The sequence below is a fragment of the Leiobunum rupestre genome, chromosome 2 (assembly GCF_980474605.1).
Source record: "Leiobunum rupestre chromosome 2, qqLeiRupe1.1.hap1, whole genome shotgun sequence".
In the NCBI taxonomy this organism is placed as follows: Eukaryota; Metazoa; Arthropoda; class Arachnida; order Opiliones; family Sclerosomatidae; genus Leiobunum; species Leiobunum rupestre.
This window is the reverse complement of record NC_143385.1, coordinates 40,443,468-40,469,098: the sequence shown is the minus strand read 5'-3', so window position 1 is coordinate 40,469,098 and position 25,631 is coordinate 40,443,468. Positions and strand designations below refer to the sequence as shown.

General features: G+C 34.1%; 1 protein-coding gene across 4 annotated transcripts; it reads right to left on the bottom strand.

The window, feature by feature from the left end:
- Positions 1 to 655: 655 nt before the first annotated feature.
- Positions 656 to 22,886, bottom strand: Tbc1d15-17 (TBC1 domain family member 15/17). Of its 4 annotated transcripts, none has more exons than XM_090165582.1 (17): positions 22,868 to 22,886; positions 22,225 to 22,268; positions 21,817 to 21,912; positions 21,612 to 21,750; positions 17,170 to 17,383; positions 16,599 to 16,707; positions 15,651 to 15,917; positions 14,918 to 15,049; positions 14,111 to 14,214; positions 12,261 to 12,355; positions 10,627 to 10,743; positions 9,725 to 9,825; positions 9,553 to 9,652; positions 3,073 to 3,170; positions 2,449 to 2,565; positions 1,795 to 2,005; positions 656 to 1,084 (listed from the first exon to the last, which is right to left on the bottom strand). In XM_090165582.1, exons 2-17 carry the CDS (start codon positions 22,255 to 22,257, stop codon positions 897 to 899), a joined length of 2,121 nt encoding a protein of 706 aa, XP_090021708.1. In that variant the 5' UTR covers positions 22,258 to 22,268; positions 22,868 to 22,886; the 3' UTR covers positions 656 to 896. The 4 variants fall into 4 exon arrangements, with proteins under 4 accessions (XP_090021708.1, XP_090021707.1, XP_090021706.1 ...); XM_090165581.1 differs by lacking the exon at positions 22,868 to 22,886 and adding an exon at positions 22,433 to 22,618; XM_090165580.1 differs by lacking the exon at positions 22,868 to 22,886 and adding an exon at positions 22,363 to 22,618 and having other exon boundaries at positions 657 to 1,084.
- Positions 22,887 to 25,631: the final 2,745 nt, after the last annotated feature.

Below are 25,631 nucleotides of genomic sequence, written 5' to 3'. Positions count from 1 at the left end.
TTAAATGGTGTTCTATTTTCTAGTCATCCAATTACGTAATAAGCAAGTAAGAATAATATTGATCCTTACTTCTGTTGCTTGTAAATAACGTTGTATTTAGTAAGTACATCTCTCTGCTTTCAGAAATAACAATGATTTATATGGAGAAAAGGTATACGAGCAGTCTCACTTTAGTGTGAAAGATCACATTTTTCTCGTCTCTAATTGGGAAAGAAATGCATCCTAAGCTTTGAAAATATGTACTTGCCTTTTTAGGACATTTTGCATTGAGGTCTGAAATAAGCACAAGATACGTGCTTAATGAGGGCATGGAAGTTCCCAGACCATGATGTTTGATAAGGGTTAAAACTCTAGTAAGATAGTCTTAAAACCTTCATATTATTTGTTTCCTAATTTCATGGCATCCATTTTCTCGACTGCAGCTTTCTACAAATGGCTGCTGGATGCAAGTCGATGGATTTCAAAATACTCTACATTTAAATTATACCCAATTATTGAGGATCAAATCAATGAGGTAGCAATAGACATACCATATACGTATAATTTAATAGCTCTAAATTGAAATCAAGCTGAACAACCTCAAACTCTGAAACATATTACAAATAATTTAAAATTATTTAATTGCATCATGAAATATACAAAATTGCTTTAAAGATGTAAGTACAAAGTACCGAATTAAGCAACTTTTATAAAAATATGGTTTATTTTAAAAATTCACTATTACGTAACTATAAATTTATGAAAACTGGTAATTATACATCAATTTTAAAATATAGCTCTAATGTACACAGTTATTAAAAAGTAAACCGGGTTATAACTTTCACGATTCTAAGCTCAGCTCATTGAAACCATATGAAAGTATATATTAATATTATCCTGTGCAATATGCTACTGAGTTATGTAAAAAGAGTAAACGAAATATCAAATCTTCGTTCCAGTTCAATATCATCATTGAGAACTTCTATGCTGCTAGCGTCAACACTGCTACTACTTGAATTGCTTTTGGTCATTTCATTTTTCTTTTTATTGTCAAGTCCTACACAGTCTATATCTGAAGATGGACTTGCTTTAGAATTTCCTGAAACTAGAGATACTGGTACTTTAGAGGGAAATTACCCACTGTTGCGGCTCCCCACATCGAGGAGGCGCAATAAATAATATGATCATAATATATTTGAAAACATATACTGCTACTAACCTACTCAAAAGTGGGCCTAATTGAAATAACAAATTTTAATAAGTAAAGGTACATTTCTGGGCTTGTCTACTCCAAGGATATTATGGTACATGTCAATTGAAACAATTTTATTTCTTAAAAAATTGAGAACTCCTATGTAAATATTAGCCACTAAGTTTTTAGGGAATATAACCAATAAGTATTTCTGTTGCCCCAACCCCAAATGGGTTCCAATATTGTGGCTCCCTTTTATGGCTTTTGACATATTCAGAACTGTTTATAGATATTTTTTCTATAAAATCATTGGGGTCTTTCATAAAAATGTGTTGGAAGATATTTTCCATTTAAATTATGAAATATTAATATATTTGGTGAATGTACACTGTTCAAAAATACACAAAATTCTAGCATTGCTTAAATTGTTCTAAGCATAAGCCATGCATTTTAATTAAATCAACGCTGCATAATTACATAGATCTGAACTTAAAAAAATCAAAAGAAAAAATAAAATTGACAAAAAATTTAAATACATATTGTAAATTATAGAAATTTTATTAAAAATCAATAACAAATACTAAAGAAATAAAAATTTAATACAAAATATTTTCAAGCAATACCTGGATAGTTTATTCCTGTGCTATTAGACTGAGGACCTCTCGAAGAATTTCTCACTGGTGGACTGATTTGACTAGGAGAAAGCAGTTTGAGGCCCAAAATTTCTCGAACTTCATTTGGCAAATGTGGACAATTTGCAAATTGCCAATATATAGCCTCAGCTCTACTCAATGCCTCATCCAAATTTATGGTTAAAGACATATCATTTACATGCTGTGGAAAAAAATATACTGTAAAAAACGAACAATAAATCGCACTATCTTTTGACTTGTTTTCCCAATATTGATACATATTAACATAGGTAATATAATCATGGTTATGACACTTGTCAGTGAATTTTTTATTTTAAAAGTCTTGGCAGTAGCATATTTCTTTGTGTGTGCAATAATTTACTATAGTGGGACATGTGAAGGGTAGCAAACCCTGCTTAAGAAGTTTAAAAAGTTCAATGCAACAGACCAGAAGGCTGGGGTCATCCTAAACAATTTTCTTTAACATTTACTATTAATCTTAAGATTAGAGTTAAGCAAAGGGTGTAAGTACTTTTCCCCATTAGGGTCGCTAAAAATCCATTGGATAAGTTGCAATCACGATTTTTTTTTAACTTCCAGTAAAATATAAGATGTGATTCATCTACAAGAAATTACCAAACGTACCTTTAAAATTTCGGTTAAACCAAACTTGTTCTCTACTATCATATCTTTATCAGGATCCAAAATTGCTAAACTTAATAGCAGATGAAAATTCTTGCAAGGTAAGTCAGTCCATAGTATCTATGAAACCAAAATAACATAAGTGCAATGTTCAATCACTTAAAAGAGGAAAAGCGCAGTTTGCAAAACTACGTTAAAGAATCTGATCAAACACTAGTATGTAGAAACTGGAATGATCTAGTTCAGAGAACTGTTGTACAATGGAAAAGGTACGCTTTAGTGTTACTGTGCAGTTTGAGCAGGTTATGCCATGTAGTTTTCCCGACGACACTTTTATTGCTCTTTAAATCATGAGAAAATCATAAGATTATGTGCTTTAAACACCCAGCTGTCCTATTGCAACAAATATTGTTTAAGCTTATTGCATTGTTACATGGGACAGCACACAAGTTAAGTTTGAGTTGCTAAGAGCAAGAACATGTTTTCGAAGGGCCTTTTCCTGTTTCTTACAAAATTTATAAATAGCACTTAAGTTCTAAATGGCCTACACATTACTGAATATTAAGTAATGATTCCACATTTTCCTCTAACTTAATTTTTTCCTCGTGAGAACAAAAAAAGAATTACCTCCCACAACTTCATGATTTCTTCAAAACGAAACTCTCTTTTAAAAAGAATGAGAAGCCACCTAAAGAAGAAGTATAAATTACCAGATTCATGGCTTTCTGAAAAGATAAAATGCGTTTCAGGCACTTTGTTAATCCTCTCTTTAAAATGTTTAGCATCTATTTACAAGTAAACATGTACTTATAAGCTAACCGTGTCACATACAAATTTTTAATGTTGGAGGTATCACAAAAAAAATATCCACACTAATTATATAGTTCACAAGGTGACATTTGCCGTAACCTTAACCAGTCCTAAATCATCCACCAATTAGATGTTCTTTCATACATTACAGTTTCCAAATGCCCCTTCATTTACCGGAATCATACATTACTGATCATTCTCATAGACAAATATTGAAATGTTATATTTTATCATGCAAGATAAAAGCTTAAATAAATTTAAAAAAACAGCTGATGCCAATTATAATTGTATTTCACATAAGTGTGTCAGTTTTGTACTCCAAATTTTTGTTAGGTCATTCTAGAAATGGCTCTCACTATTTTCTGTGGACTTCAGAATAAGTCCATATACTTAATATTATGAATCTATTTAACTCATGAATATTCAACTGTAATACCCTAGGTCCCCTTACCAAAAAATAAGCTGGTTTATTTAATCCTTCTACCATTAAAAATCCATGTTATATGCACCATGTTAAGACCTAGCTTTAACCTTGTGATCACCTCCGGCGAAGGGTGGGACAGAGCCAATTTATAGTTACTTAGTCTAAGTAAAACTCAGCTGTTATTTATAAGAAGTCAAAGCATTAGTTCCTATATGGCGCGTTATAGTTATGTTTCCTATTGGCAGTATTTATCATAAATCTATTTAATTAAATAGATGCATGTATTTATTTAATATTATTAATATTAGAAAAGTTATTATTGTAATATAATTATAACCTCTATTATTTCAAAATAATATGGCAAACACTGATTCAGGTTTTCTTCCAAAGTATCACTGAGGCTTAGTTCTTCAGAGATAGCTTGCATGTGTAAATTGTTAAAAACCTGATGCAGGCACTGAGGCACTCGCTAGAAGCGCTTTCAAAAGATCAGAGTTACATTCCTTCATTTCGTAATTTTATTCTAGAAATATTTATAACTTTAAACCTTATTTTTAACAAAATAATGTGAACCGTCCTTGAGAAGTCATTTTGCGGCTATTCTGCTCTCAAACTAGCTGTATTAGGCTAAAATGACATTTCTTAATGGCATTAAAAAGTAAATCACTCATGTGGCGCGAAAATAAGCTCTGCCCCACGTTCTCTCATAGTATACTGTGGCTAATGAGTTGAATATTCATGGGTTAAATAGATTCATGCTAATATAAGCTCTTTGCCTCATCATCAAACTGACACCCTTCTGGAACCCAATTAGGGTGAAGTGAACTACAGTGGCCTCATTGAATTTTATATTAAAGGGAAACGCAAGTGAGCTGGCAAAAAAAGAAGAAGCAGCTTGCTTTTCATCCCCCGAACCCCTTACTCGGCATTGGCAGAGGCGGGCAGAGTCAACCGTAAATTTCGCACTTTACTGACTTTTCACACATTTTGGCAGCTCACTTGCGTTGCCCTTTAATTTTGGTTGCGCCTGATAGACCTTGTCACTTAGATGCCGAGGGTATTTTTTATTTTGGCCGCAAATGATTATTTAATTTTTTAATGTAATTTTAAAAAATTCTCATTTTTGGGCATTTTCACGTGTTTCGTTGTACTTATTTCCGTCGTGTGTTCGCCGACACCACAATTTCGGTGTCCTAATAATTTCCACGTGATATTCCCGTACTTTATAAAAACAATTACAGGTTTTGTTCATTTTCTAGGTGTTTTGTAATTTGGGCCACAAACGCTTTTTTCTGGTTGATATTAAAATTATATACTTGATGCGTAAGGCTTCGCACTGTCCTCTAGGTCGCGTTATAGATGGCCCATCGTTTTTTTAGTATGGGGTTGGGGAGGCACCGGGCGCCCCACCGCTTGAGCGAAGTGAATGCGCGGCGCCATCAGGCGCCAACACAGGGAATTTAGTAACGTCTTTTACGTGTTTTGGAAGCAAACCTGTTATCATTTTTGTTACTATTTAAGTTGACACGATTTCACAAATTACGATGCCACTAGGTACGATTACAGAAGGCCCACCGTCCATGCTCGAAATGGGGCTAGGGCACTTCAAAAAAGTTGTGTTGACGGATACACGACAAAACTATTTTTTAGAAAAACGTTACTAATACCCTAAAATTCTACAAGTAAACAGAATCCCTCCACTTCAGTTCCTTCTATTTTAGGAATAAAATTGCAGCTTTGATTTGCCCCAAATTGCTCGTGCTACCATGGAGGAAGAAAGGGAAAACACTACCCAGACTCGTGATTTGAGAACCCACAAACGGGAGTGGGGCGAGTTGAAAACTTGGGGATCGCATTCGAGTAACAATTTGTCACATGGCCGACCTCGCTAGCTCGCGCCATCTAGATTCGGCAACTAATAAACCTGTAAACCTGTAATCGGAATTCTCAATTTGAAAAAAGAAGTGCAAACAGTTTTACAAGATAAATTAGTTTCAATTGTGTTTCAATTTTAATTAGCTTACAAATGGGAAGATATTCCGTGTATAAATCGTGTAGGAATTACAGCACAGCTCAACAATCTTCTGATCAGGAAATGAAATATTATCCTGTGCCAAAATTCAAGAACAATTTGGAGAAGTGTTTGAGGTGGGTTAGCTTAATTAATCGTGAGGATTTAAACAGTCATTATGGTGGGAATGGTCCTACAAAAGAGCATCCTCATCCAATTAAAGAAGCCGAAGTGGTAAATATTTTAGGGCGAAAATTTAATCAATCGTATTTGACTATTTGTAACGTTTGAAAATTACAAAACCCTATTGTTTTGGATCACGCTTATTTTCAAGCCACCAACATATCAAATATATTATCAAGGAGGAGCCATAGGTTTTAAAGGTAAACAATTATATTGCATGGTAGTTTACGTAGTTAAACTGAAGGTTTTTATGTGGCGTTTCATTCCAATAATTTTAGAAACCTCAGTTTACAATCAAACTGGTTTCCAGGAAAATTTGAGAGAAGAACCAGTCACAATAAATAGCACAACACCCTTAAAAAGTCCAGAACCACTAAACTTGACATCAGAAACCATTGCACAACAAATTCCTTCAGCTATCGAAACATTGAACCTTGTCGCAACCCCAACTGTCAAAGATGTTCAATGTTATCAAATCTACGAAACCTCACTTAATCCTACAATCTCACTATCTCTACAAAATGAACAAGATGTTCGAACACCAATGAGACCAGTTGAGTAAGCAAAACCATTTTCTGCAAAATCACAAAAGACGAGAAAAGAAAGTGCTGGAAAAAAGTACCAATATACGATACATGACAAATAATTTAATTAAACATAAGTTCTTTACGATCAAGAAAAAAATAAAGCTCTGAAGAAAAGCAATAAGGCACTGCGTTTAAAATTAAAGAAGAGCTTCAAAAATGATGTTATTTTTATGACGGAAGAAGAAAGCCGGGATTTTGAAGAAATCATTGCGAAAAATCCTTTTTAGAGTAAAACTGTATTTCAAAAGCTTTTGATGAGAGAACAGATCGGCTGTCCCATGGCAAAACCTTTTAACCAACACGATCGTAATTTTGAGATATTTGACTTTTTCAAAACCTAAATTATAAAATTTTAACGTGGTTTTTAATGCGAAAATTATAAAATCCAAAACCATTTTTTTATTCATAAATAGTAAATATTTATGACTTTTACCTGAAACTTTTACAGTACTTTTGTACATGCCTTAGTAAAACTGATGCGTAAAAATCTAATTTTTCAAAAATTTGGTGGTTATAAGGTTTTGCCATGGGACAGCCGAGATGAAACTATTACAAACCAAAAAGTCCAGACCAAGGAAATGGCATAGTGCTATCATCCAATGGTGCATTTCAATAAAAGCCAAGTCTCCAAGTGCGTACGAAGCTGTTTGTCAAGAGTTTCCATTGCCTAATTCGCAAAGAACACTTTTCAATTGCTCCGTAAATTTGACTTCAAAAAGTGGATTCGACGATGCAGTTTTATTGGAAATTGTAAAAGATAACAGGTGTCATATTGCCCTTTAATATAACTACGTATGGCGCATGACGTCATTGGTCATGTGACCCTATATTGTTTTTGGTTATAGATGTGTCAGATAACTCTCTCTCTCACTGTGCCTCTCTAAGACATGAGTAATATTTATATCCATGTATAACTAGTTTTAACTTGAAGTATTGTATTAAACCCTTTTATTTTGTCATAGTTAAATCATTTGTTTATATTTCACTTAACGTCAATTGCAACAGAAATGAGAGAAAAAATTGACATCGACAATTTAGAGGAGCATCAAAAATATTTAAGCCTTATTCTAGATGAAATCCAAATAAAACAAGATCTCATTTTTAACAGCAGCACGGGAGAACTAATTGGAGCCACCAATCTCAATCAATTCCGAAACAAAATTACGGAATTAGAAAACCGAATTAACAGCCAAGAAAATCTAATTGAAAATGTAAATTTAGCTGACCACGTCCTTCAGTTAATGGTCAGAGGATTCACAACTAATTTTAAATTCCCATATGCATTTTTTCCCTGCGGAAATTTGCATGCCGAGGATTTATATTCAATAATTTGGGAGGCAGTTGAAACTTTACAGCGAGCTGGATTTCGAATACTCTCAGTGGTATGTGATAAAGCTTCATAAAACATGAAATTAATCAAACTATGTACAAAAAATCAGCAAAAACAAACAATGACAGAGTAGGGTATCAAACCATTAATCCGTTAAGCTGAGAGCAGCTGTACTTTGTTTCGGATATATGTCATAACATTAAAACAGCAAAGACTGGACTTGTGAACAGTGGAAGGCAAAAGAAACACAAAAGACACATTTTTCGATATGCTAAACATTTCAAATACTTTTTCGTTCTACACTAAGAAGAAACCAGCTTTAGAACCTTTCAAAAACTTAAATGATTGGCGTTTTAAGGTAAAGCCAGAGAAAATTTGTAGATGTCTACAGTTCTAATTATTATTATTTTATAGTGGCTATTGGAGGAATTCCTAGGTTATCTAGATGAGTGGGAAGCCGAAGTGAATGAACTGGAAGTAGAACCAGAATTTGACAAATCAATAATGTTATTAAGCCGTGAAACGCTATTGGGTCTACGAATAACTGGTAGGTATTTCAATTAAGGAAGATTTAAGTTTAAAAATTTGCTATTGTTATAGATTTCTGATTTCAGTGTATGCAACTATTGACATCATAAAGTTTTTGCTAAAAAAAGGAGCCCCCTATGCGCTGACAGCTAAACTAAATCAGGACTTAGTTGAAAATTAATTTAGCAAGCAGTGATTGTCTTGTGGTTCTGGAGAAAACCCAACAGTGAACCAATATAACCAAGGAACAAATGTATTAAACTAATGAAATCTTTATTACCTAAAGTTAAAAATGGCAGAAAGAAGAAAATTGGCCCCTGATGCATTCCGCTATCAGCCCTAAATCAAAATAAACATCTTTTTAAATTGTCTTCACTTTTAGATGGTTTTTCCTGAGTTAGAACTTTTAGATCTTTTCTAATTCCACTACTAGCTAAATTGTCTTTTTTTAGCAATCTGGACCGCATTTTTTACCATTCTAGTTAAGCCTTTTAAATGACAATTAATAAGAATACTGAAGCATTTTTTTCGCGCTGATTTTGAGTTTTCTTTTCAATCTTCCCATAGCTTTTTCCAAGTTTCTATTACGAAAGTATCATCTTCCAGAGTTTCAATGATTCTAGAGTTTCTTGTTTCATTGTTTTTTAGAGGTGCATTGGGTTTTACAAATGAAACAATCTTGAAAAAGGGTGAAAGCTACTTCTGATAAGTATAGACATCCCCCCCTATCTTGTTTGATAGTCCATTCATGGAAGGTTTTGTTCGCCTCACTTTTTCTAACGAGGGAGTTACCCCAAAATTTCGGGCACTCGTACAGACCTATCATTTGATTTATGGTATCACCTGCTACCTGATGAATAATTTGCGCGTCTTTTTTTGGATTCCTCTGGGCTTATTTTAGTCTCCTTTCTCTCTAAAATTTCGGTTCCTATTTTTTTTTTCGTTTTTATTACTATCGATTTTTCGGGCAACCAACACTTAAATTAAAAAAATAATCATTTGCAGCCCAAAAATAAATAGTTTCGTAATCTACGCGTCAAGTGCTACATTCTCCACCAAAAAAAAAGCAAAATTGCATGAGGCCGCTGAAGTTCAATTTTGCCCAAAATTATAGACATTTAGGACACCCCAGTGCTCAGTAATCATTTAAAAAGTAAGAACTTCGATAAATTATTCATGGGCTTCAACATATGTAGTAGTCGGACCTCTTTTCATAAGAAAATAAAACACATACCTAAATAATCAAAAAATTGAGGATCTGAATGATGTAGCAATATCCTTAGTTGCTCTAACTGTAATTTCATTCCATGCTGGTCAAGATCAAAATTTGTTTCCTATTAGTAGAAACAGAGATAAATATTTAAGGAAGTGTTTTATAGAAAAAAATCACTTAACGCTTCACTTACCACTCTATCAATAAATCCAACGAAACACCAAAATACATCAGCTTCATTCTGATTAACAACCAGTAAAGGAGCTAAAAGGTCACTCATTCCTTGAACATACCCTGTAAAATATTAAGTTTTCATAATCATTGAGTTGTGCTATTAATACGCTTCTACTTATGCGTTGATTTGTAGGTTGAAATCCCAACAATGGCCTAATTTAACATTGTGCCCATGGAATAATACCTTTAAATGCTTCACTATTGAATATTTTAAATCACTTTACTATGATGAAAAAATAAGGTCGACTTAAAAATCACTAATTGTTCAATTAAATCCCCATTGAAGCCAATAGGCACTTCAATTAACGACCCTTTCTTTTAACACCCCTCCCCTCCTCTCCCCATGTGGCAAAAAGAGGATTGAGTTGGTCGGTTATTAGATTTAGTGGCTAGGCAAAGAAACCAACCAAAATCCATACACAAGGTAAACCAAGTAAACTATAGTTCAACATTAACTTTATAAACGCAATTTTATCCTTAATTTAAATTTTTCAAAATGCAAAAACCGCTTGATGCCGATGGTTGACACAAAAAAAAACTTGGGTAACCTGATACGTTTTTCCCCTCGATGTTCACCATCACGAAGTTTTGGCACTAGTGCAAAGACCACATAAAGAGTAGTTTGCACATCCAGGCACTATGCATTAATACTTCCTAGCAAATCGTTAATCAAGTTTTATTTAAGTGTCTATAATTTAGAGTTTTATTTCCAAAAAATTGTTTTTTTCTGTAAAATATTTACTGTAGGTCACTTGCTAATATTTTATTGAAGCACCAATAAACCATTAGCAAAAAAGGAATATACTATAGATTCTAGTATACTAATGGATTCAAACTATTGATGAATACAATTAATCTTACCCAAGTCAAAATTATACATGCAGTACGTCATGAGAACATCATTTAGTGTTTGTAAATTCTGATTTCCTTCTCCTGTATAAAAAGGATGATTTCTGTCTGTTCTTCCAACATCTTTTTCTAATCAGAGACAAATAATGTTACATTGAAGCCTATAACATTATTCTGAAATCTTTGATGTTATTCCATCTCTTTTGGCAAGCTAGCTTAGATGGTTCAAATAAAGTACCGAATTTGTAAATCCCAGTGGATTTTTTATGTTTTTCAGACTTTTAAAAAAACTACACAATTGGAGTCTCTTTCAAGGATTTTGTGAATTTGTGTTTATGGCTTTTCAGCATTTCTTAAAATATCCAGAATAAAAAAAATACAAAATCACAGGATTTTTACATGGATTTTGTCTAAGAACAATTACACAATTACAATATTAAAAAACAAATTGACCATAGTAAGATGATCTATAAAGACTGATCTAAGGCCAAGGATTCAAGAGGCCAAAGAAACGGTTGAACAAAGGATCGCAAAAATAAAGAAATAAATCTTCCAAATCTAATAAAAACACATTTGTTAGAAGCAAACTTAAAACCCAAAGTTAATTAATACCCCTCATAGAAACCAAGGAAAAAAGTTTTGCTAAAGCAATATTCATGTTTTTAATAAGCATGTATGGTCCTTGGTTCCTCGGCTACATTTAGAAGAACCTGCATTCTAAGGCAGTGCCACCTTGACAGTTGCATCCTTAAACTTCACAAATGGGAAGCAAGATTTTTCATGATTTGAGGTTTGTTTTCAATTAAATTATAATGTAAAATAATTCATCGTACATTTAAATACTGTAAAGGTAGCATCAGATAAAATAAAAGAGATGGAGCTATTAAAAACAGAGTTATGTAATTAATAAGGTAATTAACGCCCTTTAGAAATTTGTTTTACCATAGGAAATATGAATAAAGTAATTTCCTGCTATTTTTTACGTGAAAACTATGTTGTTGGCAATTTCCAACACAAAAATGCCATAGTCCCATGGAAAAACCAAATATATAGATAGGACTTAAATGGTTTTTCTATTTAAAAAAGAAAAAAAAATGCAAAATTCCTATGAAGAACATGTAAATCCAATCAAGTGGTATTTTTTACCAAAGCAAAAATTTTAATACTCCCAAAGATAAACTGTGTATGTTAGGCATTTTAGCAGCTAGGTTATTGAAAAAATAACTGCAATTCCTAAATATTACTATATTGAAGTTTAAAAAACAAAAAGTTTATTTTGAATTGAAATTTTTGGTGTAGATGTAAAATTACAGCCGATCTGACTAACTCAGTATGAGACAATTAACAAAGAAAATTTATAAGTCAAAACAACTATTAAAGTATAAATAACTAACAAACGTTATTGTTAAAAAATTATATCAAAATAACTTTATTAGCCAGGCCTAATGAGAATGGATAGTTAATCCGGATCTCCAATATAGGTCCCAGTTCATAAAATGACACCGAAAAAAGGGAATGCAAATTTTAATTTTAATCCCAAAGCCTAAGCACCAGTTTCCCATCATTGGCTTTGACTGCCCTGTTTCTATTTCCTAAAAATACAAAGCAACTCTGTATGCCTTGTAATATAAAATGAATCTACTTACCAACTAAATTTTTCCTGTCTCTAAAAGCACAAAAATGGTCTTCTTGTTCTTTTGTAAAGGATTTCCATTGGAGCTTGTACCTATAGTAGTCATCACTACATGATGGAATAAAACTGTTAGAAACTAGCATACAAATGCAACAACTAAATTAATTTAACAAGAACATAACCAGGAAACTATATATGCATACATTTGGAATGCCTAAGGAAGACTATGGTGGCCCTGTTGATTCTCGAATAAAAGTTCACTTACCTTCTGTGCTCATTTTTTAACCATCTATCTGATTTTTCAAGGAACTATACCAGTTTCCTGAAAAGTACAACCAATTATCCTAGATCTTCCATGTGAGAACTAATCAAGGTGTCATAAATTAATTTAGTACGGAGTCTATTTTACGATGGTCGAGTGTACATTTTCTTTAAAAAACGTTAAAGCACTGCCTGTTACTTGAGCCGCTTTCACAGCATGGTGACATTCCAAGTGTATACATACAGTTTCCTAATATAACTGATAACTACTTTTAAGTTATATACCATGCTCTTGAAATGTAAATGATTGACTAAAATATTTTTACAATATAACTGAATAAATTACTGGTACTGAAAGAAATCGTTATGTTATGTAATTTCTGATATCATTCAAGAAACAAGTTCACAACATGATGAATAAGAACCACCAATGGAATGCAATGCAAAGAATTAAAAAACATGGGAAAAAGTAGAAATGTCCATAATGTAAAGGGGCCAAAATAGAGCTAAATCCTAAAAGAATATTTTTAAATTCTTTAAGGATTTAGAATTTTTTGGCACCTTACATTATCGACATTTCCCAGGTTTTATAATTCTTTACAACATGATCAACAGGTTTCCAATAGAGATTAATTCTTACAATAACTAAGCTTAATTAATGGTATTACATAACATTAAAATATTTTATAAATATGAAATTTTGAAATTACAAATAGATTGTAGCCATGATACCAAAAGTAAATAGGGGGAGAAAGTCTGGCACTTGGGTCCAACCGCACAACGTCTTATTTGAGGGGTAAAATTTTTGGGCTTCGGAAATGACATCCCCCTCGCCTCTTTACAGGGACACAAACGTCACGATGAAAAATAGTTCTCTATAAAATACGTGAATATTAAACTTTTGCTTTCGATAATTTGGTTAATTTAGTTCCTAAATAAAGTAGATATATGATAGAAACTAAATTGCGACATTTTAAAAATAATAACACGACTTTTGAAAAGTAATAAACTAACTATATTAACGCTCACTTAAATCGTGGAGAGCGTGGCGCCATCTAAGAGCGGAGATCGGGACTAATTGGTAAATCTACGATGTTAAGGCCTAACAATTTGCAAGTTTAACTGAAATAATAGCTATAGCTACGAGCTTTTTTTGTCATTTTACAATTGATATAGTAATTATTAATTAAAATCAACCGTTATCGACGGAAATAATGGTCAGCATTTGACAGAGAGACTATTTGAAATCACGAGGCGGTGACATGGTTGCCAGGGAATAAAATTCAAAATTTTCATCTTGAGCGCGGACCGGAATACCACAAATGCACTACTTTGCGCGTAATGTGCTATCCTTATTGGTTAGAGATATCACGTGATCTCTAGCTCTTCAAAAAGGGTGTCAAGCATGGTGGAAGGTAAAATCTGAAGGCAGTGATAGACTTTCTCCCGATATTTACTTTTGATGATACTGTATATAATCATCTACTACCAGCATCGACAAGATATTCAATTTTAAAGTTATTTTACCTTTAATTAAGCATAGATATTATCAATGATATAATCTCATTCATAATGAGATCTTGAGAATATTATACAACTTACACCCTCTGTTTTCTCCTGGCTTCTCGCTCCTTGAAAGATGATTCGGGTTTGTAATAGCCCAGTAAAAACTTCCAAACTTCAGCCCTCAAGGCTGTATCTATTCCCTAAAATTTTAAAAGAAATAATATTTTTGCCACATTATATTAATTACAGTAAAAAATCAGTTTGAATAAAAAATGTAAAGTACTGTAAAGTAGACTTATTTTTCCACTATTTGATTTATAAAAATGAATTAAGAGTTAGAGCACCCAGCTTGAAACTGCCCAAGCCTCGCTTGATTAGCTAATTATAAAGATGTTGTCTGCCTCAGTTATAATCAAAATATCTGACATAAAAATTTTCTACCAATTAAGAGCCTTTAAAAATATTTGACCCAATGTTTTTTACACATTTTTTATTTATGTTTATGCTATTGGTCCTTTGTGGTCATATGGCGATTCAAAACAACTAGAATTATTTCATTGGTCAATATAGCCAAAGCTTAAAAAACTATTCATTTATTCTATGGCAATATGGAATGTTAAATATTCTTATTATTTTTAGTTCCTTAATAATTTTGCAATTTGTTTCGAATAGATAAGAACAAAATTTAAAACTTGATTCAAAGATGAAAACACTAAAAATTATTAAAATTTGTTAAGGACTCTTAAGCTTAAAACTCTTAGTAAAAGTAAAAATGTATGATCTATTTGAAACCATGTGCTGTGAAAATTGAAATGCACAAATGATTGCAACCAATTCTTAATTGAAGTTGTTGTATATTGTGGAGCAAAGTAAATTCACTTCACATTACATAAAGCAACTTACACCCTTAAAGATTTTTTGTTTTATTTCATCCCAGTTTTTAATACTGCCATCTTCTTTCAACTGCTCATTCCAGTCAGCCATGGAAAGTGGCTCCCCCTCCCGCTCAATTTTAGGCCTTGGAGGAAGTTCAAGCTGGAAGAGAAAAGAAAGATAAATGCATTAATGTAGTTTTAAAACAATATTTTTTAATTTCCTGTGCAATGCTGTCTAAGATCACAAAGAATTGATGTTTATTTATTTATTTATTTCAATACATGTAAACTGCGAAGCTACAGTAATGGGGAATATTAAAAATCAGAGTTAGGGGGAAACTGCTCTATGTGCTTACCAAATAGGGGAGTCCAGGAAATCTGGCAACCTTTTTTCGAGACAACAAAATTTTAAATCAAGACTAGTTTATAAATCACAGTGGCATGATTGAGATACTGTCCCATAAATTGACCCTGTGTATAATACATTAGAATGTGATGGCAATATATAAATTAATCTCCATATTTTTGGCCATCATAAGTGAAGTTATCCCATTCTTAGACTGAATAAATAAAACAATAATGTTATAAAAATAAAAGATACTTCGAAGATTTCAGGTCTTCTTAATTTCAATTTGAAATTCCACTATGAAGTGTTAGATTTTCACTACACTGAACCTCATTAACTTTCCCAATTTTAAGTATATGTCAAAACACTTATCACTGACTCTACAAACTAAAATTAATCACATATTAGCACTTACACATGTAATCACTTCAAAACCAGTATCATCTTGGTTTATATTTATACAAGAGGAAGGAGAAAGTACGGATGAGTCGTGAGCATGTTGATTACAGTGGAACTGTGACAAAGAAGGCAAACTCTCATTTAAGAATTCGGCCATTTCTTCTTCAGTTACTGTCAATGCGGTTTTTCCACCATGATATGGATGAAGAACATAATCTTTAAATACATTGGTTACACGAGAAAAACCATCCATGGTAACAGTGTATGGATCAGCAAAAAATTTCTGAAATAATTTAAAATTATGTAATGTACCAGCAATTTTGTTCAATTTATCGCTTATTATTAGACCCGTTACTTAAGGGCTACAGAGAAAAGAGATAATTAAGAAAATAAATTTGGTAACTCCCCTTCACTTTATAGTTAAAAAATGTATTGCAAAAATCACTGTAGGGCTCAGGTATCGGGTCTAATCTAATATTATGAAAACCTTAGAGAAACCTTATGAAAAAGTTAAGAGGGATTTTTGATTTAAATGGAGTAATCTAGAAACTTCTATGAAAGTATTTCTTGAAAATAATTTTTTAATTAGTTTGTTGCGTTACTATTTCATTGCTATTACTAACAAAATTCCAGTACTTGCTACAGCACATTTCTGGCCAATCCATAGTATATCCCCAAGATACACAAAAGCTTATAATGATCTAAAATTCTCTCGAGGTTTTAGGGCATACAGGAAGAAAGATATATGAGTTGGTTAGGAGAGATAGTCTTTAGCTTTGGTGACTCAATTTTTTTTTAATCTCTGTCATGAGAGGAGAATATTAATTATTCATTGTAATAATATGGATGTTTTAGGTTATTTGTCGATGATTCAATTGTAAAAAAAATATCCAGACCATTTACTGTTGAATGGTTGAAATTGATAAAAATTGAAAATACTTTAGGCAATAGAAAAAAAACTTACAGTAACTATATCGCCTTTATCATCATAAAGTTGCAGCTCTTTGAATGACTTCTGTAAGGCATCTACCTTAGGATCTATGGCAATATACAAAGTTTTATCTCGGTTTGAGCTGGAAAGAACAGAAATTTCTAATTGAATTAACATGTTTATGATGAAAACTTGAACGAAATGTTCCATGTTTAATTATATCACATGAATGTATAAGTAATGTGAAAAAGCATGAGTAATCAATAACTGAATGGTATGGAAGCAGATATAACAGGGAGCAGATTGCCTAAACTGGAGCTTAACATAGGTTAACAAAGGTTGCCATTTGGAAGTAATGAACATTCTTCACTAGCTTCAAATATCATCAGACATAAAATTAATTAATTCGTTAATATTTCTGTTTGAAGTATTCTACAACAGTACTATCAAATGCTCATCGCTTATATAAAAGTAAAATTAATTGAAACTAAATTCAGATGAACATACAGCTACAAATTTTCACCACCTTTATAGCACACTATTATATTTTCAGTTTAATTTTAAAAAAATTGGGCTCCTTAAAAAAACATTACATAAAACTTACCGCTTAAACTTGACATATTTATCAATAGAAGTTGTTAAAGATCGATATTCGTGTCTATTGAAATAAAATGTTGGCAAAGTTCTCCCATCCCTCATGGAGAAAGTTAATGCATCTTTCTTATCTTTGTGGACAATTTTAAACGATGTAATATCACACACCTCAACAGAAGTGACTAATCTTTTTCTCTTCTCAGCTGCTTTTATTTCTATGGCTTCTGAAAGTTTACAAAGCATTAAAAGATACCCAGGAGTAAACATAAAAATATTTAATAACAAAGTGCTTGGAATGTGTAAGTTGGGGCGCGTCAAAATTCTAAGAAGGAATTCTTCTCTTGAAAAGAGTTCTTCATGATAATTTTTCTCCCCATGAGAACTCGCTAAAAAGCGTCAAATGTTAAAAGATTCTTATAAAGATGGCGGCTCACGGGAATGCCACGAACATTGTAATCTAAACCTTTGACAATAAATATTATTTTTACATGATTTCACGACAATATATGAAGGAAGAAAACACTTTATTTATAATATAAAAGGAAATATTTCAACGGAAATTAACTTGACACTCTGTTTTCTCTTAAATTAATTTTTGTCCATAAAAATATACTGTTTATTTTCTTCTGCGTCAAGTAAACTGACTAGAATATTAGCTGTCATTTTTATTTATAATATCACACGTTTTATGACCAAGTGAGAATGCTCTCCAAAACAGACATTGGCCACCATCCTTCACAAATATGAAGATTTATTTTCGCCAAGTTTGGTTGAGATGAAGGGAGTAAAGGTCAAGTTATCATTGAAACCAGACCATGAGCCAAAATTTTGTCATGCTAGATCCATTCCATACGCAATGAAAGCAATTGTAGAAGATGAAATAAGAAGATTGGAGTGTTAAGGCATCATTGAAAGGGTTCTACATTCACCTTTTGCATCTCCAATAGTACCCGTATTGAAACCGCAAAAACCGGGACAACCAAAGCGAGTGTGAATATGTGGGGATTATAAAACCACAGCTAACCCTGCGTTACACATAGCTCAGTATCCTATGCCTAAAACTGATGATATTTTTGCTACGCTGGCGGGTTGCAAGATCTTTGCACGATTAGACCTGCGCGACGCGTACAATCAAATAGTTCTTGATGAAGAATCCCGACACATAACAGTGATAAACACAACTTTGGGTTTGTTTAGATACACCAGGCTTCCATTTGGAATAGCATCTGCTTCGGCATTGTTTCAAAAGCACATTGATTCAATATTCCGTAACAAGATGGGAATTTCTCCATTCCAAGATGATATCCTTTTAGGCGGGAAGACTGAAGAAGATCTCTTACAACTAATCGATGAAGTATTAGGTATTCTGATGGAAAATGGATTAAAGTTACGAAAAGAAAAATTCTGTTTTCTCCAGACATCCGTAGACTTTTTGGGGCGCAAATTGGATGCCGAAGGTATCCACCCACAACCAGCCAAGATGACCGCCATAATGAAGGCACCAGAACCAGAGACGATTGAGCAATTAAGGTCTTTCGTGGGTTTACTAATGTATTATGGTAAATTTATTCCAAATGCATCGATAAAATTTGCACCCTTATATGAGGTTTTTGAAAATAAGACACCGTGGTCATGGGCGGAGAAACACAAGGTTGCATTCAATGCAGCCAAGCACGCAATTAAAACATCAAACATATTAGCCCATTATGATCTGACGAAAGATGTGTATATGGCATGCGATGCGTCCCCACGAGGTATAGGGGCAGTCGTTTCTCATATGGAAAATGGTGAGGAAATACCAATCTATTTTGCATCACGTACATAAACCAAAGCGGAAAGAAACTATTCGCAATTAGAAAAGGAGGCATTAGCAATCATTTTTGGAGTTACCAAATTCAAAGATTATGTCTATGGCCGAATATTCTACCTTTATACCGATCATCAACCATTGGTACATTTGCTAGCACCAAACAGACCAATACCAGCCATGGCAGCGGTTAGATTACAAAGGTGGGCAATAACTCTATCTGCATATCAATACGAGATCCGTTACAAAAAAAGAGTGGACAATGCCAACGCGGACATGTTGAGCAGACTACCATTACCAATAAAAGAAGATACTCTTACACCTTTGCCAGCTGAGTATGTGTTCCTTGTACAAACGGTGGATAACTCTCCAATCCCCATTGAGAAAATAGCAGAGGCCACAAAATTGGATAAAATACTACAGCAGGTCAGACAGTTCATGACTGACGGTTGGCCAAATAAGAAAAATCTCAATGACGAAATCACTGTTTATCATCGAAGACAAAATGAGTTTTCTAACATCAGAAATGTTATTTTAATTGGTAATAGAGTTGTTATACCATCCAAACACAGAACAGCTATAATTGAAGAATTACATAGCACGCATCAAGGAATTGTGGCTATGAAAGCTGTGGCTAGAGCTACAGTATGGTGGCCAAAGATAGATGCGGATTTGGAAAACGCAGCACGAATTTGCAAAATTTGTCAAGAAAATGCACCAATGCCTGCAGCAAAGTACCAGGCTTGGCCCACTGCCGATGGACCTTGGAAAAGAGTACACTGTGATTTTGCGGGACCAGTCGAAGATAAATATCTTTTAGTCACCGTTGATTCTTATACAAAATGGTTGGAGGTGGACATCACCAAATCCACAACCTCAGCTGAAGTCATATTGAACCTTCGCAAACACATTGCAAGATTGGGCATTATGCCCACATTGGTTTCAGACAATGGTACGTGTTTTACTAGCAAGGAATTCAGTGATTTCACACAACGCAATGGCATCAATCACATTAAGACGGCACCATACCATCCTGCATCAAATGGCCAGGCTGAACGGTCAGTGAGAACAGTGAAAACTACACTCAAGAAAGTACAAGGGGGCCAGTCGGATGAAATTGACGCTATAAATAAAGGTTTAAAGCAATTCCAAAAAGGTACATTGGAAGAAAGAATAGCATGCATTTTGATAAATTATCGACGTACACCAAATGCTTCCGGAAAATCACCGGCAGAATGCATGTTAGGAAGAAACATATTATCACGAATCGGCCTATGCAACCCAATAAATTTTCAGTCCACAAGAAAGGATGAGAATAAAGATAGTACAAACCAACATCATTATAAGATGGGAGAAGAAGTAATGCTACGCAATTTTGGTAAAGGCCCAAAGTGGATCATTGGAAAAATCCAGGTTCCTTTGGGAAACATGATGTTCGAAATGGAAACGTCTCATGGAAAACTAAAAAGGCATATTAATCAAATACGTCCAGGAAACAAGTTATACCAAAATAAATTTGCAAGTCAAAAACAACATTCATATCCAATCCAGACTCCAGTTATTGCAAGACCAGCTCCTAAAACCATAATTGCAGCTACAGGACAGAATATGTCACAATCGCAACAACCCAATCAAGAAGTTCAAAGATCAAATCAATCAACCAGTCAAATCCTAGTACCTGAAATGAGCAACGAAAATATAAACAAAGCTCAAAGGTCAAATCAATCAACTAGTCAAATCCAGATACCTGAAATGAGCAACAAAAATATGGAACGTACTATTCAAATACACTTGGATTTCCTTACTCCAAAGCAACAAGATCTGATATCAACAACATCGAGCATAATCCCAGCAAGACCAATGAAATTGCCAGATGTTTCTAAAAATCCTGACTACGAAGTGCTTAACCGTCCAAAACGTGAAAAACATTTGCCCAAGAATTTTAAAGATTACATACTTAAATAATTGATTGTAAATGTAACAACATACTATTTGTATTGGAGGGGTATTGTAGTGTATAAAAGTATTTAATATGATAAGTTAACATTACCACCGCTAGGGGGAAGCACGGACTGGGTAAAATGTGGTGGCGGGAGAAATAGGCATTCTAGAGGAAGGACTCACAATGTAAAGAGCTTAGTATTAGATCCTTAGTAATTAAACTATATTTTATTCTTAACATAAGTTCATTCATTTACTTTAACAAACAAACATAAAATAATGTCAAATCTTTAATAAGAAAAAAATTATGGATTAAATTTGTATTTAATAGGGAAAACTTTCTGAACCCTCATAAATTTCCCAATTTTAACAAAAAAAATGGGAATTTCTGACTTTTCTGTCAACAATCGGATTCCCTGATATTTCCAGGTCTGTATGAACCCTGCTCAACCTAAGCCTACGGGCCACATTACCCCAGCATCCGAACGAATGGTGGTTATAATATGTCTACCGGCGAGTAAAACGAAGAGAGAAAATCACACCAGACTATAGACTAAATATATCTTTGCTAATACTATTCCAACTAGTTGGCTATGTAGTCTATTGTGAGACTAGCTCTCAGTAAATATCATAAAGGGCACAAAGGTAGAGTTAACACACTTTAGGTTCTTATGTCCCTTTTGCAAAAACAGAGTTCACCATACCAGTATTATTGGAATATCCAACACTAGCTGAACTGCTCAAATCTTCCCAGTCACAATCTAGAATCTTCGGTTCTAAGCCAGATTCTTCATCAACCATTGTACCAGCATCCGGTTTCCACTCTAAAATTGCTATTCCAGTCTAAACAGTAATAACAATGAGCAAAAGAGGCACCAAAATGATAGGGGTAAATATATATATCAATACTTTTTCTAGAACAGTAATGCTACCATTGCAGTATACATCATCAGATTTATGATGACTTGAAACTAAAACCTGCACATTACTGTGATGGTAAAAGACCTGGAAAATAAAAAAATTTACTTACACTTATTCATTCAACCTAAATCACCTAAGAGCCAATCTGATTCAAAAGAGTATTAAAAATTGTATAACATGAAAAGACATAAATGTGTTGATAGATTTTAAAATTTGTTTATCATATGAAATTTCCTCTACAATATGTGGGCATATAAAAAACTTGGCTCGACCCTATAACGTAGAAGCATTGCCATTCAATCTCTAATATCAAGGGCCTATATGAATTAACCCCTTTTGAAAAAACAAGTTGAAGGAAAAAGAACAAAGTGCGCCATGTAACTAGTAAATACTTACAACACCACTATCTTCAATGCTAGAAGTTGCCATTCTTCAATTTTCTGTGGAACAAACAATTAGGTTTTACTTATATTCAAGCTCATTCTTTAATGATCACGTAAAAACAATTACTAAATTGGAATTGACAAGGCTTACATTGATTTCCTTTTAGAACAGGATAGTTAGATAAATGTTCAGATTAAATAATATTAAAGGAATTCCAAACCACTCATCATTTTAACGCAAGTATGATGAAAGATTCAAGAAAACAGAGCAAGACCCTTGACGTCGTTTTTGTTTTGTAGTCTGCTACTTTGCTAACCTGGTGCTCCACTCCTCCCAGACTAAACGTAGCAACTGTTCTCGATTTTCATTAAACCAAAAGTGACGTAATTATGTCACTTTTGATTAAACGTTATCCAAAGTAATTGAAGATAAACGATATTAACTTATTATTATAGTAATCTAACTTAATTTTACCTAACCCTAATTAAACAAAACACTGCGAATAATAGTTTATGTCTAGCAATAGATTTTCGAATTTCATAATCGAGGAGGTAATGAAATCAGCAAAGGGCTGCTACGTTTAGTTATATCAAGAATGTAATTATTTATAAATAAATACATTCTTGGTTATATCAATGATAATTTAAACTCGTACCCTAAATTCGAATACTCCTCCAAGCTGAGAGCTTTCCCATTGACGGTTTTGTTACAAAGCGTTTACCCTTTTCCGGCACGTGAGCTCAGAAAAATCGGGCTCCATCCATTCGGTTGCGTTAAGGCGCAAACTATGGAGCGAATTTTTTCTGAGTTCCAGCGGGAAGTGGGTAAACGCTATCGGCAACGCGCGAGAGAGTTTAAATTATCTTTGGTTATATCAGCTACCTGAAAACTGACCACTGGCCCCAAGATCAAACCAGTCGAGATACCTGACTTTTAAAAGAGTAAAAAAAATAAGAATACTCGAGTGTTTTTTAATTAGGCTGACTTGTTACTTAATTTTTCAATGTAATTTTAACCTCCATTTCGTGCACATTAATTCAAAGATTTTATCTGTTTTCTCAAATAGGGTTTTTAGACTTGCTTGACTTTTGTTCTCAGGTAGAGTTCTAACACAATGTCATGAGTCACGATCACGGCCAAAATAAATAAATTTGGCTATGACTTATGGCGTTTTTCTTTGGGCTGCTCTCTCTGCTCCCGGAGTGCTCCGAAGGTCCTTGCGTGATCCCGCAGAGATTCATGTTTACCATTGGGACGTTGCTCCGCGAGAGAGTGGCTGATTTCTTGATCTCTGTTGATCCGAGATAAGTGACGGATCAACGGATTCGGAGCAAGTTTTGTGGAAAATGGCGGCGGTCAGAGAAGAAGATTTACGAATTATTTTGTTATTATTAGAATCTTCATCAAGTTCAGAGGAGGAAGATTTTTTTGAACATATTTTTAAGGATAAAGCGGAACATCCGAAAATTGAGGGATTTATTAAAAATGTAGTGCATAGATTTTCAAATGAAGAAGTACATAAATTTATTACTACCTCTACTATATTGTAATGTAAATGTAGACTGTAGACTAATAAGAAAAAATTATAGTTTAGGGTTAATTTTCGATTAACCCGTGAAATGTGTTATTCCCTCGTCGCGGAATTTGAAGCTTCAGGTGTCCGTAGTGCTATTTCTGCCGAAAATCACTTTTTGACTCATTTTTACAGCGTTCTAGGCCTAATAAAACGCGTCTGAATTCTATACAAGAAAGTTGGAGAAACAATTGTTTCTCATTGGGAAAAGCGCGCCAAAAATACTGATCCGAAAAACATTACGTTTATCATTGGAAAAGTACTCTCGTCCGCTCTCTAAAGGAGCGGTTTCGGAGCAACCCAAAGAAAAACGCCATTACATAAGAGGTGTGTGGAAAATGGAGTTAATGGACTACGCACAAAAAGAGAAAATGAGGCATAACGTTCCCATAATAATTCAAAAACTTCAGTCCGAATTGTAGATAAATTTGCGCAATCCGACCCGTTAATTCGACTAATCATCATTTGGCATTTTTCTAGCCCTATGTCAGGAGACTAGCGCGGGAAATTAGTGAAATTTTAACGCTTTTGTGGCCCTTTAAAATTGAATAAGCCATAAGTTTAACGTACCACAGGTCCACGCCGCTAATGAAAGAAAAGGTTGTAAAACAGTATATTTGGACTTTGGAGGGAAATCATATTACCATGAATATATCTAGCTATGAATATCCAACCCTACGATATAGCCCTTCTATCATGTCGATTTGATTTGGGTGGCAACTTTCGAGACCAGTGACGCGTTTTCAGCCAATCAGGAGACTGAAGGAAATGACGGCATGCTCCTCACTCGGTTGGAGCAGACATTATTGATCACGTGACTAGATAAGCCCAACCCAAATTTTAGCGGGAGGTTAGAGAGGCTATTGCTATTGTATATTCATAGCTAGATATATTAATGATATTACGAAATTAAGGGCCCGGCAACGCAAGTGGCCATGCACTGCATGCAGAGGGGTAAATTATCTTATAGATAAAAAGAACGACTGCGCATGCGCTATCTGCCGTAGCCTTTCCCTCTGTAAAAAAAAGCAGAACCATATTTGCCGCATTTATTTGGTATCAGCAAGAACGCATATAGAGCAGTGGTGTAGTCGGGCCAGGGCGGGGCAGGGCGTCGCCCCGGTGCTTTTTTCAAAGGCAGGGCCCCGCCCCACCTTGGTTTTTCCATTTTTCCAGGGCGCGCCCTGCCTCTTTTTTTCAACTTTCCAGGGCGCGCCTTGCTTCTATTTCGTAAATCATTTTTCTCGAATAAAGGGTGTGGGAATTTATGATAAATTTTGCCCGCAGGAAAATACCATAACAATTTCAAATCGTTACCTAGGTACAGCCAGCTTCGATCCCGCTAAAAATCGAAGTTGGAGGTACATTTATAGCAGCCGGTACAGCCAACTTCAGTTACGCGCGAAATCAAAGTTGGCCGTATCCAGGTAGCGCCCCGGTTCTTTTTATTTTAGGACTACACCACTGATATAGAGGTACTAAGAACTTGGAACCTTAACATTCGCCCATGCTGCCTTGTTATACTTTCAGAAGCAGTCTCAGCAGTCGACGGTTCTCTCTCTCCATGTAAAAATCCATTACACTAAGGCCCAAGTTAGGCTTAAGCCATGGGAAAAGTATAACTTCATGGCGCCACCATTTAAGTTTTTCATAGTTCTTAGTACCTCTATGCGTTCTTGGTATCAGCCTCTCGCGGTTCTTAGGCGATAGGCTTCGAGCTTAGGAAATATAACGCCATGCCTTAACAACCGTAAATTATGTGAATATACAGCAGACGACTTTTGAATTTCTACGTTTCTATAACCTAACACCTAGGTGTTAGAGGTCTGTGGTTGAACCAAGGATC